The sequence below is a fragment of the Schistocerca piceifrons genome, chromosome 4 (assembly GCF_021461385.2).
Source record: "Schistocerca piceifrons isolate TAMUIC-IGC-003096 chromosome 4, iqSchPice1.1, whole genome shotgun sequence".
NCBI classification, from domain to species: domain Eukaryota; kingdom Metazoa; phylum Arthropoda; class Insecta; order Orthoptera; family Acrididae; genus Schistocerca; species Schistocerca piceifrons.
In genome coordinates, this window is record NC_060141.1 from 473,836,418 (window position 1) to 473,851,751 (window position 15,334).

General features: G+C 39.8%; 1 protein-coding gene across 1 annotated transcript in view; it reads left to right on the forward strand.

Moving 5' to 3' along the window:
- Positions 1-3,046: 3,046 nt before the first annotated feature.
- The window catches only part of LOC124796281 (ribokinase-like), a 57,021-nt gene continuing 44,733 nt past the window's right edge, over positions 3,047-15,334 (forward strand). Inside the window, exons 1-3 of the mRNA XM_047260398.1 lie at positions 3,047-3,260; positions 3,351-3,483; positions 14,291-14,417. Coding sequence (XP_047116354.1) covers positions 3,208-3,260; positions 3,351-3,483; positions 14,291-14,417 — 313 coding nt within the window. The 5' untranslated portion in view covers positions 3,047-3,207. The remainder of the gene's footprint in view (positions 3,261-3,350; positions 3,484-14,290; positions 14,418-15,334) is intronic.

The following is a 15,334-nucleotide window of genomic DNA, read 5'->3' on the forward strand; positions in this document are numbered from 1 at the left end:
GAAAAAAGAACACATTGACACCAGTGTGTCAGACCCACCATACTTGCTCTGGACACTGCGAGAGGGCTGTACAAGCAATGATCACACGCACGGCGCAGCGGACACACCAGGAACCGCGGTGTTGGCCGTCGAATGGCGCTAGCTGCGCAGCATTTGTGCACCGCCGCCGTCAGTGTCAGCCAGTTTACCGTGGCATACGGAGCTCCATCGCAGTCTTTAACACTGGTAGCATGCCGCGACAGCGTGGACGTGAACCGTATGTGCAGTTGACGGACTTTGAGCGAGGGCGTATAGTGGGCATGCGGGAGGCCGGGTGGACGTACCGCCGAATTGCTCAACACGTGGGGCGTGAGGTCTCCACAGTACATCGATGTTGTCGCCAGTGGTCGGCGGAAGGTGCACGTGCCCGTCGACCTGGGACCGGACCGCAGCGACGCACGGATGCACGCCAAGACCGTAGGATCCTACGCAGTGCCGTAGGGGACCGCACCGCCACTTCCCAGCAAATTAGGGACACTGTTGCTCCCGGGGTATCGGCGAGGACCATTCGCAACTGTCTCCATGAAGCTGGGCTACGGTCCCGCACACCGTTAGGCCGTCTTCCGCTCACGCCCCAACATCGTGCAGCCCGCCTCCAGTGGTGTCGCGACAGGCGTGAATGGAGGGACGGATGGAGACGTGTCGTCTTCAGCGATGAGAGTCGCTTCTGCCTTGGTGCCAATGATGGTCGTATGCGTGTTTGGCGCCGTGCAGGTGAGCGCCACAATCAGGACTGCATACGACTGAGGCACACAGGGCCAACACCCGGCATCATGGTGTGGGGAGCGATCTCCTACACTGGCCGTACACCACTGGTGATCGTCGAGGGGACACTGAATAGTGCACGGTGCATCCAAACCGTCATCGAACCCATCGTTCTACCATTCCTAGACCGGCAAGGGAACTTGCTGTTCCAACAGGACAATGCACGTCCGCATGTATCCTGTGCCACCCAACGTGCTCTAGAAGGTGTAAGTCAACTACCCTGGCCAGCAAGATCTCCGGATCTGTCCCCCATTGAGCATGTTTGGGACTGGATGAAGCGTCGTCTCACGCGGTCTGCACGTCCAGCACGAACGCTGGTCCAACTGAGGCGCCAGGTGGAAATGGCATGGCAAGCCGTTCCACAGGACTACATCCAGCATCTCTACGATCGTCTCCATGGGAGAATAGCAGCCTGCATTGCTGCGAAAGGTGGATATACACTGTACTAGTGCCGACATTATGCATGCTCTGTTGCCTGTGTCTATGTGCCTGTGGGTCTGTCAGTGTGATCATGTGATGTATCTGACCCCAGGAATGTGTCAATAAAGTTTCCCCTTCCTGGGACAATGAATTCACGGTGTTCTTATTTCAATTTCCAGGAGTGTATAAGGTAGAGAGGTGGTTTTTGCAGCAACCCATCTCCAAGGCAGTTTTGTGCTGCATTTAACAACTTTACACTAAGCAAACTGATAAATTCTTCTAATGTGGCAAGCAGTAATTGTGAAGGAATTGACTGGGGTCAGGCAATACTGGACATGAAATCTGCTCAAACATTAAAGGTCTCACAGTTGTTATGCAGTAGTGATACAAGTTCTGCAACAAAGCTACCAAATGTGGAAGTTCCAGCATACCTTGGAGAACAAAACAGTATGAGATATGTTTTTGGTTACATATTGAAGAAACTTTTTTCTTTACATAATTGTGTCAAGTGCAGGAATCTACTTGTAGACAACAGCCAGGACTTAGATGCAAACGACAAATTTTATTGCCATTTCAAAAGTTACGAAGACAATTTTGGAAGCTTGGTTATTTGCAGTGAAAATATTTGTTTATTTTTGAGGGATTGTGAAAATCAGATGGCTTCAGTTTTTGATGAACATTCTCACAAGAAAAACTGTGGTGAATTATATGTAAACTTGTTGATGGCTGTCCCAAGTTTTCCCCCTGGATGTTGCGAAGAAACTAAGCTGCTGTTAATCAAGATATTTGTTAAAGTGAGACTCGTTTACCGGCTCAAATATTGGAATCAAGACTTAGTTTCTAACAACAAGAAAGCAAATAAGAAACTGAAGAAGTTGGCTCATTTGGGCTGCTGATTTCTTTGGTATGTATTTCGTTCACTTCTGTTGTTAGTCACTTAATTTTCCTTGCTTCTTTCGTCTGATGACATTATTTTGTCAGCACCTTGTGCACTGACAGATTGATTGAAAATTATTCAAATATTTGGTTCTTCTTGAAATGTAGTGTAATCAGCTCATTATAATGTTTTTAGCATATTTCTCCCACTATTTTGCAGTTGCTTGTCCCACTTAGAATAATATAAAGATGAAGGTCGTACTTGTGGCAACAGGCGAAAATGACAAACGCAGTAGGCCTACAGAATGATAAACGAGCTGTCGGTCGTTTTTGCATGTAGAGGTACATGTCTGTGCTTCTTACATGTGAATCTGTGTGTTTATATTCTTTTGACATCAACGTGGTAAGCTGCAATTCTGTCCAATGTCACAAGTGTTTCTTCACGAATGTGTTGTAGCTTGCCACTCTATTCATGATTTTTGTCCTTACTTGCGCTTTTTTTAGAATCATTTTTAGAAACATATATGCCTTCTGGTACCACACAAACCCTTGGAGCCAAGAAAATAACTCAAATAATTCGGAAATTAAGTAGGAAATGGATGCAAACAAACATTATGCTTACGACGCGTCTGACGTTCACCTTACCTGCCACTTGGAGCGCTAGTGTCGCTCCATCTGTCAAACGGCAACAACTTTTACAGCAGTGAGTGTCGTGACTGTTATATTAGACTGTGGTCGAAGGTGTGCACCCTACTATGTAGGAATGGATTGGCGCCAGCAATTATTGCATATAGGAAAACGCTCGAAATTTATTTTGCGAGGGCTTTATTGCCGTTCAACATTTCTCAAGGCAACAATCTGAGAGCATCACATTGTCATTGACATGTTGGTCATAGGCAAGTATATGTTGAAACTTAATTACAGAAGTGGCGCATTTTCCGAAGGACACCATCTTTGACGTGTAACTAGTGGCAGAGCGCGAATACAAAATTAGACACTACTGTGGTCGTAAACAGTGTCATTGTTGGTTATCACCCTAGAGATGTGCGATAACCTCTTACGTAAACGGCGAAGATAACGTTTAAAGCCGTCGAACTTATAGTTGCGATGGCGAATCCAGAAATTGTGATTGTAGGTTCTTGTATGATAGATCTTTGCTGGTAATGAGGAAACCTGTTCACATTTTCTTGTACTTAATACTATTCAACGAATATAGCATATTCATTTCCTTTCTATTTCTTTCATTACAGTTACGTGTCACGCTTACCAAGATCGAGCGAGACACTGGAAGGTTACAAGTTTAAGAAAGGTTTTGGAGGAAAAGGTGCAAATCAGTGTGTATCGGCCGCTAGATTGGGAGCTCGAACAGGACTAGTAGCTCGCGTAAGTATTTGTGACATACTTTTGTTTATGAGATAGAGTACAGAGTTGATGCAGGTTTCCTGTGTAAACATTTCGTAAATATTCCATAAATATCGAAATGAAAACGGATAATGTGTCTAATACATCGATTTTATGAGTGTGACTAAGATTGAGGCAGCATTAGTCATAAACATAAGTATGATTGTAGATCAGAAATTTATTTCATAGATCAATACCGGTACATGGATTGCACAGAACTTCCGAATAAACGTTAGCTATTCTGCAATTTTCGCTAATTTCCCAGCAGTCTATTTTTATTTTGTGAAGTGGATTTCCTTTTGATATTTCACAACCTTTTGGCGTTATATTAACGATTTTCAGTATAGCCTAAGAGGTATATATATGCACTAGGCCCATTTAGTACAAATGAACTACAGTGAACTGTACTATTGACAACAGTTTAGATTAATCCACTTGTGATCCTCCTTATCAGAGAGGAAAGAAATGCAAAAGACAGAGAAATGTAGGAAAATCAGTGACACATAAGCTTTTATATATGTCTATGTAAATTGTGAGAGGTCTTAGGAAGTAATAGACAGCAGTATTTAACTTGAGCTGCAAATGCAATTCTACCAAGAACTTTTAAGTAAAGTTATAATCAGCAAGTAGGTAACTTAAAAATCGTTATCTTAGATTTTCATTACTCTGACTTTTGTCACGTGATAGATTACCTAAATTCAGCAGTGCCCATGAAAAGAAAAATCTGTTCTGCAGAAACAACATCTGAATATCTCAAACATTACCAGCTTTAAATACAAACTAGCAGAGGAGAAGTGGGATTCTGTATACCAGGTGAAGAGTGTGAAAAATAAAATGAGTTCTGTTCAACCCCGTTGTGACTTACTGGCTAGTATTGCCTTGTCAGAGAAATCCAGAAGGTAGTAAAACATGAAAGCACAAATATTCAGCATTAGACAATATTTCTATTTATTTATGTATTCATTCATCTGTAGACAAATTTATTTGTATGGATGTCATAATTATACTCATGTACACTGATCAGCGAGAAAATTATGACCACCTACTTAGTAGCAGATATGTCCACCTTTGGCACAGATAACAGCAGTGATGCCTCATGGCATGGAAGCAGTGAGGCCTTGGTGGGTCACTGGAGGGAGTTGGCACACACAAAAGTCACCCAATTCCCATAAATTATGGGCAGGAGGCCAATGAGCTCTGATGCTACGTTCAATCACAGACCAAATTTGTTCAATCAGGTTCAGGCCTGATGAGTTGGTGGGACATTACATCAATTGGAACTCACAATTGTGTTCCTTGAACCACTCCGTCACACTCTTGGCCTTGTGACTGGCACATTATCTAGTTGAGAAAGGCACTGACATCAGGAAACATGATAATCATGTAGAGATGTAAGTGGTCTGCAACCAGTGTAAGATACTCCTTGGCTGTCATGGTGCCTTGCATGAGCTCCACTGAACCAATGGATGCCTACGTGAATGTTTCCCAGAGCATAATGGAATTGCCGCCAGCTTGTTTCCATCCCACAGTATAGATGTTCCTGTGATAGACGACGGATTCGCACCCTCTCATTGGTATGTTGAAGACGTTATTGGGATTTATCAGACCATGCAGTGTTCTGCCACTGCACCAATGTCTTTGCCGATGGTCACCTAACCATTTCAGCTGTAGTTGCCAATGTTGTGGTGTTAACATTAACTAATATATGGGTTGTCAGCTGGGGAGACCCAGTGCAGTAATATTCAGTACACTGTGTTTTCAGACATACTTGTACTCTGCCCAGCATTAAAGTCTAATGTTAGTACCACAGTACATCGTCTGTCCTGTTTTACCTGTCTGCCCAGCATACAATATTCGGCATCAGTAATGACCACCCAACTCCACAACGTCTGGACGTAGTTTCACCTTGTGTTGAAGACACTCACCACAGCACTTCTTGAAGATCCAAAAGTCATTCAGTTTCCAAAATGCTCGTGCCAAGCCTCCAGGCCATCACAATCTGCCCATGGTCAAATCCAGAGCGATTGTGCACCTTCCGCATTCTACACACAGACAGCACGCTCACTGATACTACAGGCACCATGCATGTGTGTGACTGGCAGTCATTCTTCACCAGGTGACATTGCTATCGTCTGTTTGAGTTTATAATTGTAGTAGGTTGGTGTCATAATGTTCTTGCTGCTGAGTGTTTATGCATTTAAGTTATAATAGAGGTGTGTAAGATAATGGAAAAAGCAGGCTATACATAAGAAATTAGTAATAAAAATATATGTATACACAATGCATCACTCTGTTACATAAAGCAGAAGAGAAATTTATCATAAGGCTACCCCATGGTTTTGTATTGCGTGGTCTAAATTACAAACTACAATATATCATGTTGCTTATGAGCATATTCCATTCTCTTTGTCTACTTTGTAATATGTCAGCCAACTTTTTTTAAAGATATGTTTTATATTCATAGAGTTCCTTTATGTTTTCAATCTCTTTTGGCAGTTTATGTATCGTGACTCCTTGGTAACACATAGTGGTTTGGATCTTTGCTCTGTTCATTCAGACCAGCTACAAACAATCACTGTATCTGGGTTGACGATATAAAAAAACTGCAGTTTGGAATATGTATTCACTTGGAACTGTCAGAATACCCCCTTTTTTTAATAGCCTAATGCAATGGGCTCTTTTATGACTCGTGCTCATTATTCTGATGGCTCATTTTTGCACTTTGGACACATTTTCCTCATTCTGAGCATTTGCACCGCAGAATATTATGCTGTAACTGATGTTAGAATGTATGTGTGCATAGTATGTTGCTTTTAGGTGTAAGTTATTACACATTGTGAGTAGTGTTCGTAAGGCATAGCATGCTGTGCTAATTCTTTTTCCAAGTACCCTGTTATGTTCATCCCATTCTAATTGTTGATGAACATACATACTTAAATATTTTGTGCAAGCTACACACTGTATAATTTCATTATGTATTTTAAGTTTTGTTATATAAGTTCATGTTGTTAATCTTTTTTTACATTAAGAGTTACTTAATTGTTATTTGACATGTTGCAAACTGCCGTAAGTGCCGGTCCAGCTTTTACTTTTAACATTTCTGGTGTCCTATCTGTGATTATGATGTTGCTGTCATCAGCAAATAGCACAGGTTTTGCCTGAGTGACCCATAGCAGAAAGTCATTGATGTAAATGAGAACAGTAAGGGCCTAACGTGCTCCCTTGAGGAACTTTATGTTCAAATTATTCTGGGTCTGAAAGATGCTTGACCATATAAGTAGAGCCATTTGAAATTTGTGATATCTGTACACCATTTCTTCAGGGTAAGACCTAAAGCATTTATTTCCTCCTTCCCCCCCCCCCCCCCCCCCCCCCTCCTTTCAGTATTCCTAGTGCTTCAATTTTACCTAAAAGTATTTCATGATCGGCTGTGTCAAATGCTTTACTGAGGTCTAGGGTTCTGAAATTACTTTTGTAAATTTTGTTATAGCAGCTTCTTTTTCCATTCCAGATCTGAAACCAGATTGTTCTTTGTGCAAAAGTTTGTTTATTTAAATAATCCGTAAGTGTTTTTTACATAATAGTTTGTTATTTTTGAAAAGGAAGGCAGTAATGACACCGGTCTGTAATTTTCTATAATTCTCCATATTTACTGTGTCGCCTTTTTATGTATGGTAAGAACTTTTGCCTGTTTTAGATAATCCGGGAAGCAACCTGATGAGAACGACTCATTTATAAACATGTTAGGGGTACTTTTATGCTGTTAATGCAGTATTTTAGTAGACACATTGGGACTTCGTCTAGACCTATGGACCTTAAATGTATGTGCAATCCTACTGATTTCCTCCCCAGTGGTGGTTAGCAGCAGCTTTGTATGAGGTACATTATTATTTGTAGCTGTACGTTCTATTTTTGGAAGCTTTTTTGCAGTTTGGTTGCTGTGTTACTAAATTAGTTGTTTACAAGGTTATGCAGGTCCTTAGTTATCTGTTAAACTATCTGTATTTCTAATTTTTTTATTCATCTGCTTTGGCTTTGCATTTCTAGTAGTCTAAATAAACTTGCTTTTATTGTTTTAGTTCTGTATGGTCTTATCATTTTGGATTCTTTTTGCTCCCTGCAACAGTTTTCTGTATGTTCTATTGTATCTGAGAAAGAACTTCAAGATGGCTGGGTCACTCTTATTTTCTTAAATAATAGAACTGAGATATTTGAGAGATCCAGCGGATTTTCTGATACTTCTTGTTACCCAGTTCCTTCTACTAGACTCCGTAACAGAATGTACAATCTTAGGAAATTTCTTCTCAAATTTTAATCTGAATATGTTCATGAATTTGTTAAATTTTTCATTTACCTGTGGTCCTGAATATACTTCTGACCATGTCTGCCTGGTCATCTGCATTGCAAATTTGCACCTCATTTATTTTGAAAATGCCCTTCTGTGACTAAGCACATTTGTTTGTTTCTTTGTGGGTATTTTGAGTTCTGCAATTTGACCAAAATGGTCTGATACCGCAGGGGTTTTGACAGCTACCTACAACATTTAGGTTGATGGCTGCTAGAATATGGTCAGTAATGGAGTATGAGTGATTCATTGTTCATGTGGCATTTGTTACCTGTTGTGAGTTATCATAACTGTTCAGGACATTCAAGAATCTGTTGCTGACTTCTTACTCTTTCATCATATTGATATTTAAATGTCCACAAATAACAATATGTCCTTTAGGATTATGTACCTTAACTAGCACTTGTGTTAGGTTTTGACATCACCTTTAGAAGACCTATGTAAGCACAGTATAAACATTTTTTAGTGTATTTTGTTCTTGTAACTCTATTTCTGAGAGCTCAAAATGCTTTTCTTCACTCAAAGAAATCATGTCACTTATAACTACGAATTGGAGGTCTCTTTTAACATAAATGCACAAGTTTCCATCCCTCTTTAATGTTCTGCTATAGTAACAAGATAATTCATAAGAAGGTGAAACTACATTCTCAAGCTTAGTTCCTTTACACCAGTGTTCAGTAATGCAGACTACCAAGCTGTCTGTGGCTTCCCAGTTAAATTTCTAATTGTTGCATTTTGTCTCTTATTGATTGGACCCTCCGGTGAAATACAGTTAAATAATTAAAGTTACTTATTTTGGGCATTCCCTCTTCTTTTCTTCTATTAAAAAAATCCTTTTACTCACACTGCCAAGGGTTGCCACAGATCCTAGACATCAGGGAATTACAAATACATGAGGGAAATTTGGGAAAAAAAACTGGAAAGATCTAATTGCCCCCCCCCCCCCTACCCCCTACCCCGCCCCCCCCCCCCCCTCCTCAATAGATGAAATGGTTTGTTTACTGTGGTGTCGTGCATCATCGCTTGCTTGTGCAGCTGAATATGTGTGCCGCTTCCCTACTCCCTCATTACTACTGCTTCTCCCCTTCCCACTGGTCGCCTGAGCTTGCAGTCAGTGCTGCCATCACTTCTTGTCAGTAGCCTAGCAGCTGCCGACATGAATCATGAGGAGTGGTTTGTTTGGATCTGATTCTCGTAGCAGGTAGATGCAGTGGCCTTAGACAGTGGTCATGTGTGCATGAGTTGTGTCTGATTGTGTGAATGTGTGTGTGCTCTCATTTTCTGACAAAAGTTATGGCTGAAAATTGAGTTGTGAGAGGATGATTGTCTTTTCTATGGTGGGTTGCTACTTATCCACATGATTGATTCTCAGAGTATTTGAACAAGTTATCTGTTGCATGGCTTGATCATCATGGTCTCATTTCATCAATGTGCTTTCTGTGGCTCGTGAATAGCTAGTCACATGAGTGGATTTCCAAGATGGACCAAAACTGCAGACCATTTCCGTAGGTATCTGTAATAGGTCAGGCCTGCCGATCTGAAGCCATTTGCTTCCCACTAATGTGCAGGCCCTGCTCATTGGATCTAGTCTCACTGATCTATCCGCAGGCTGGGTCTGTTTGTGTGTGATGTAATGCTGTGTATTTTGGTGGCTTATCCATGTACCTGGGACTGTAGTGCTTTTCAGCAGACCAGAGGCCATGGCTGACGGATTTCAGGAACTTCAACTGTCTCATCGCAAGTATGTTGTGCAATGTGGCATTTTATAGACTTTTATTTGTTCTAGTGCATTTTAGCACTTCGAAGGTACTTTATATGTCAGAAAGTATGGACGATAGGAAGAAGAGAATTATGTCAGTTGCTGGCGGTTTGTACAATATATACTCAAATATTTCTTGAAAGGAAAATCACACAATACCTGTAAAATAATAGATATAACACAGTGGGCAATAACCTACAATAACAAACATAGTAGAACCAACATTTTATTGGAAGTCACCTACAGTTTTACTTTACATAATTCTTCCCCTCCTTACACACTACTTTCAAGAGGCTTACTTTTTCTTGAGGTTATTTCTGAAATCAGTGAAGGTATTTTAAGTCTGTCTTACGACTCCAAGGAAATGCATATTTTTGTCACCAAATGTGTTTTGTTTTATTGAAATAAAATAACATCAGTGGTCTTAATGAAACACACATGTCATATGGCTTGCTTATTTCATCTAAAAACAGTTCAATGCAAAAGTTGTTGCTGTTAGTACCTAAGATTTTTGCTCACATCAGGAAACACCATTTGCTTGCAAAAGACAGAGATTTAGGAACCAGGTTTTAAATTGTAAGACATTTGCAGGGGCAGATGTGGACTCTGACCACAATCTATTGGTTATGAACTGTAGATTACAACTGAAGAAACTGCGAAAAGATGGAAATTTATGGAGATGGGACCTGGTTAAACTGATAGAACCAGAGGTTGTAGAGAGTTTCAGGGAGAGCATTAGGGAACGATTGACGGGAATGGGGGAAAGAAATACAGTAGAAGAAGAATGGGCAGCTTTGAGGGATGAAATAGTGAAAGCAGCAGAGGATCAAGTTGGTAAAAAGACGAGGGCTGGTAGAAATCCTTGGGTAACAGAAGATATATTGAATTTAATCAATGAAAGGAGAAAATATAAAAATGCAGTAAATGAAGCAGGCAAAAAGGAATACAAACATCTCAAAAATGAGATCGACAGGAAGTGCAAAATGGCTAAGCAGGGATGGCTGGAGGACAAATGTAAGGATGTAGAGGCATATCTCAGTAGGGGTAAGATGATACTGTCTACATGAAAATTAAAGAGACCTTTGGAGAAAAGAGAACCACTTGTATGAATATCAAGAGCTCAGATGGAAACCTAGTTCTAAGCAAAGGAGGGAAAGCAGAAAGGTGGAAGGAGTATATAGAGGGTCTATACAGGGGCAATGCACTTGAGGACAATATTATGGAAGTGGATGAGAATGTAGATGAAGATGAAATGGGAGATATGATACTGCATGAAAAGTTTGACATGGCACTGAAAGACCTAAGTCAAAACAAGGCCTCGGGAGTAGACAACATTCCATTAGAACTACTGACAGCCTTGGGAGAGCCAGCTCTGACAAAACTCTACCATCTGGTGAGCAAGATATATGAGACAAGTGAAATACCCTCAGACTTCAAGAAGAATATAATAATTTCAATCCCAAAGAAAGCAGTTGTTGACAGATATGAAAATTATCGAACTATCAGTGTAATAAGTCACAGCTGCAAAATACTAAAGCAAATTCTTTACAGACGAATGGAAAAACTGATAGAAGTCGATCTCTGGGAAGATCAGTTTGGATTCCGTAGAAATGTTGGAACACGTGAGGCAATACTGACCTTACGCCTTACCTTAGAAAATAGATTAAGGAAAGGCAAACCTACGTTTCTAGAATTTGTAGACTTAGAGAAAGCTTTTGACAATGTTCACTGGAAAACTCTTTCAAATTCTGAAGGCGGCAGGGGTAAAATAGAGGGAGCGAAAGACTATGTACAATTTGTACAGAAACCAGATGGCAGTTATAAGAGTCGAGGGGCATGAAAGGGAAGGGAATGAGACAGGGTTGTAGCCTATCCCTGATGTTATTCAATCTGTAAATTTAGCAAGCAGGAAAGGGAAAAAAAAGAAAAATTCAGAGTAGGTATTAAAATCCATGGAGAAGAAATAAAAACTTTGAGGTTTGCCGATGACATTGTAATTCTGTCAGACAGAGCAAATGAGTTGGAAGAGCGGTTGAACGGAATGGACAGTGTCTTGAAAGGAGGATATAAGATGAACATCAACAAAAGCAAAACGAAGATAATGGAATGTAGTTGAATTAAGTCGGGTGATGCTGAGGGAATCAGATTAATTGCTATTTGGGGAGCAAAATAACTAATGATGGTCGAAATAGAGAGGATATAAAGTGTAGATTGACAATGGCAAGGAAAGTGTTTCTGAAGAAGAGAAATTTGTTAACATCAAGTAGAGGTTTAAGTGTCAGGAAGTCGTTTATGAAAGTATTCGTATGGAGTGTATCCATGTATGGAATTGAAACATGGACTATAAATAGTTTTGACAAGAAGAGAATAGAAGCTTTCAAAATGTGGTGCTGCTGAAGAATGCTGAAGATTAGATGGGCAGATAACATTACTAATGAGGAGGTATTGTATAGAATTGGGGAGAAGATAAATTTGTGGCACAACTTGACTAGAAGAAGGGATCGATTAGTAGGACATGTTCTGAGGCATCAAGGGGTCACCAATTTAGTATTGGAGTGCAGTGTGGAGGGTAAAAACCATAGAGGGAGACGAAGAGATGAATACACTAAACAGTTTCAGAAAGATGTAGGTTGCAAGCAGTGGGTACTGGGAGATGATGAAGCTTGCACAGGTTAGAGTAGCATGGAGAGCTGCATCAAACCAGTATGTGGACTGAAGATCACAACAACAACAACAACAGTCTCTTCAGTGTTTGAGTAGCTTCAAAAGCACTTTTTATGTATGTCATTTGCACCACAGAATATTACTATGCACTGATTTTGCAATACCAGATTTCTATAATGACAGCTAAGCCTCTTCTGTTACTGTCTAAATAGAAGACAACATCCATTGTTTTGTTATCCACAATGCCTCGTCCTAATATATCTCAATTAATAAGCGCTTCACATCCAATTGGTCACTTGGGATGATTGTTTTCATTGTGAGCATCATTTCACACATTCAGGGTTTTTGTTTACATCACACATAAATGGAATTAAGCATCCTTTTCTATGATCATGACTGGAAAAATTAGATTTTCTATCATTCGCTGTATTAGGATTTATTATACCAAACATTTCACTGTCTGTGGCTAGATTAATAACTTCGTTATTGCATGTTATATACCCAGGTATTTGTATGAATTGTCTGATTCCAACTGTGACTCATTGATATATTAGGCATTGAATACTACTTTTTTTCATTTTGTGAAGTGCAAAAAGTCTATAATTGGCTCTAATGTTGTCTGCAAGATCATTATTATACAAGCTGAGCTGCATGGGTCCCAACTCATTTCCCTGGGGAACACCTGAAGTTGCTACTACATCTGTTGATGACTTCTTTCAAGATAATATGCTGCATCCTCCCTACAAGGAAATCATCAATTGACTCACAAACTTCGTATTATACGCCACACATCAGACTTTTGATAATAAGCACTTAGGTGCTGCTGAGTAAAAAGCTTTTTGAAAGACAAGAAATTCTGCATATAATTTGAGAAAAGTGTGAGTTGCATTTCACATGATTGATGTTTTCAGAATCCCTGCCGGTTGTTATGGAGGCGGTCATTCCATTCAAGACACTTCATTATGTATGGGTTCAAAATGTGTTTTAAGATTTTACAACAAATGGATTTCAAGGATATTGGATGGTAGTTCTGTGGATTGGTCTTCTAGTAGTCAGGTGTAAGTTGTACTTTTCTTCCAACCATTGGACTTCTTTTCTTGGGGAGGGGGGTTAGTGGTATATTGTAGTTAAAAGAGGGGTTGGCTCAACTGCTTTTTTTCATAAAGAGTTTGATAGGGATTCCATTGGACCCTGGAGTTTTGTTCTAACAATTTTGGCTGTTTTTCAGCCCTACTGAAACTAATATGTTTCATTTATCTGTGCAGTAGAACAAGTATTAAACTGGGATATCACTTGTGGATTTTTCATTGGAAATAAACATTTGAAAATGGAATCCAGCATTTCTCCTTTTGATTTGCTACCTTCATTTTCAGTTTGTGACTCACCCATAAGTGTCTGGATTCTTAACTTGGGTGCCACTAACAGTATTTACATATGACCAGAATTTCTTCTGGTTTTGTGAGAAATCTTTTGATAATATTCTGCTACTGTAATCGTTGAAGGCTTCATGCATTGCCCTCTTTTCAGCCAAATGTGTTCCATTCAGCGTCTCTCTATCTGCTCTGTGCTATATTCTCTACCATTGTGCAGTACTGTCAAAGAGGTCAGATCTATTTTTTTACCAGCAGATCTAATATATTTTCATCAGGAATGTGTTTCCAAATGATATGTTCTAGGCAGTTTTTAGAGAAGGCACAGAATTCTGTTTAAAAATTATCATTACGTGATAGAACAAAACTGTATTAAAAGTATATGCCATTAATGTTATGTTCCACTGCCCTCCTGCATTGCAACTTATTGAGCATCTATATGTTTCTGATACTGTTTATGGAATCTCTAAGGTGTCCTTATAATGTCCCATTACACCCCTGGCAGAAAAAAGTAAAGAAAAAAGAAGTGGCAGAGTAATTTAAGCTTTTTGTAGCATTACCAGTGTAGTGATGATTTAAGGAAAAAATGCAGTTTTATGAAAGCAGTCATTTAAAACAGATGATATTTTGTTTATATGTTCACTTTTTCAGTTGGGTGATGATGTGTTCGCAAAGGAGTACCTCGAGGAGCTACAGAATGGTGGGATTAATACAAAGCATGTCACAGTTACGAAAGGTGTCTCCAGTGGAATGGCCCAGATAACAGTGGCTGATAGTGGTCAGTATCATGACTGTATATTGAATCATAACTGCTCAGCCCTGGACACAACACTGATTATTGCAATGATTATTGTTTTGAGAAGAATCTGCTGCTAACTGAAAAGCATGCTCATAGAAATGATTGTGTTGATAAAAGTTTAAAATATTTTTTGTTTTTTAGTTCAGTGTCGAACAGTTTTGTCCATTTGTCTTTGTGCACTCTCATCCTCACTACGAGGTGGGTCTTTCTCCTCTGGTGGTCTTACTGACCTGCCCTTCCTTTTTGGTCTTCCCGAACCCATCCCTCCATCCTACCTGGCAAAGAAGCTGTACGTTCCAAAATCTAGATAGTATTTCAGTTTTACTTTTTCGTGTGTGCATCAGCAGTACTACAAATTTCTCTTTTGAAGATAAATACTGGCCAGCAATTCTGCTTCGTAATTTGCTAGTTTAGTGTGTTGTTCAGGTCAGTGGAAGGGTCTGACTCCACCCATTGGCTTGGACACACAACGTAATTGTAGTGTGATGTGCAACATTAGGGAGGTGCAGCAAGTTTGAAATGGATTGTGTTTGAAGAGTGCATGTTGGAGTAAGCAGAGGCACACTGTGGGATGCTTATGTTTCTAATTTTTTTTGAGTGATATTACTGCAGCATTGGACTTACTGTTGAGCGTCACTCAATGTTGTGGGAGTTTGTTTTTGTTGCCTTCATAGTGTGTTATTTCGATGCTATTAGTTATTGGCTGCAGATTTGTTTTTGGTTCTGAAATTGTTAGGTTGTCATGTTGTTAATAGTTTGAAAGTTATTTTATTTGTTTATTTATTTTAATGGATGTTGAACGAAATTTACTAATTATTTGTTGGTTGCTGCTGTGGATGACAGTAAGGTGCATACAATTGAATATCTACAATTATATGGCCTCTTGGTGGAATGTG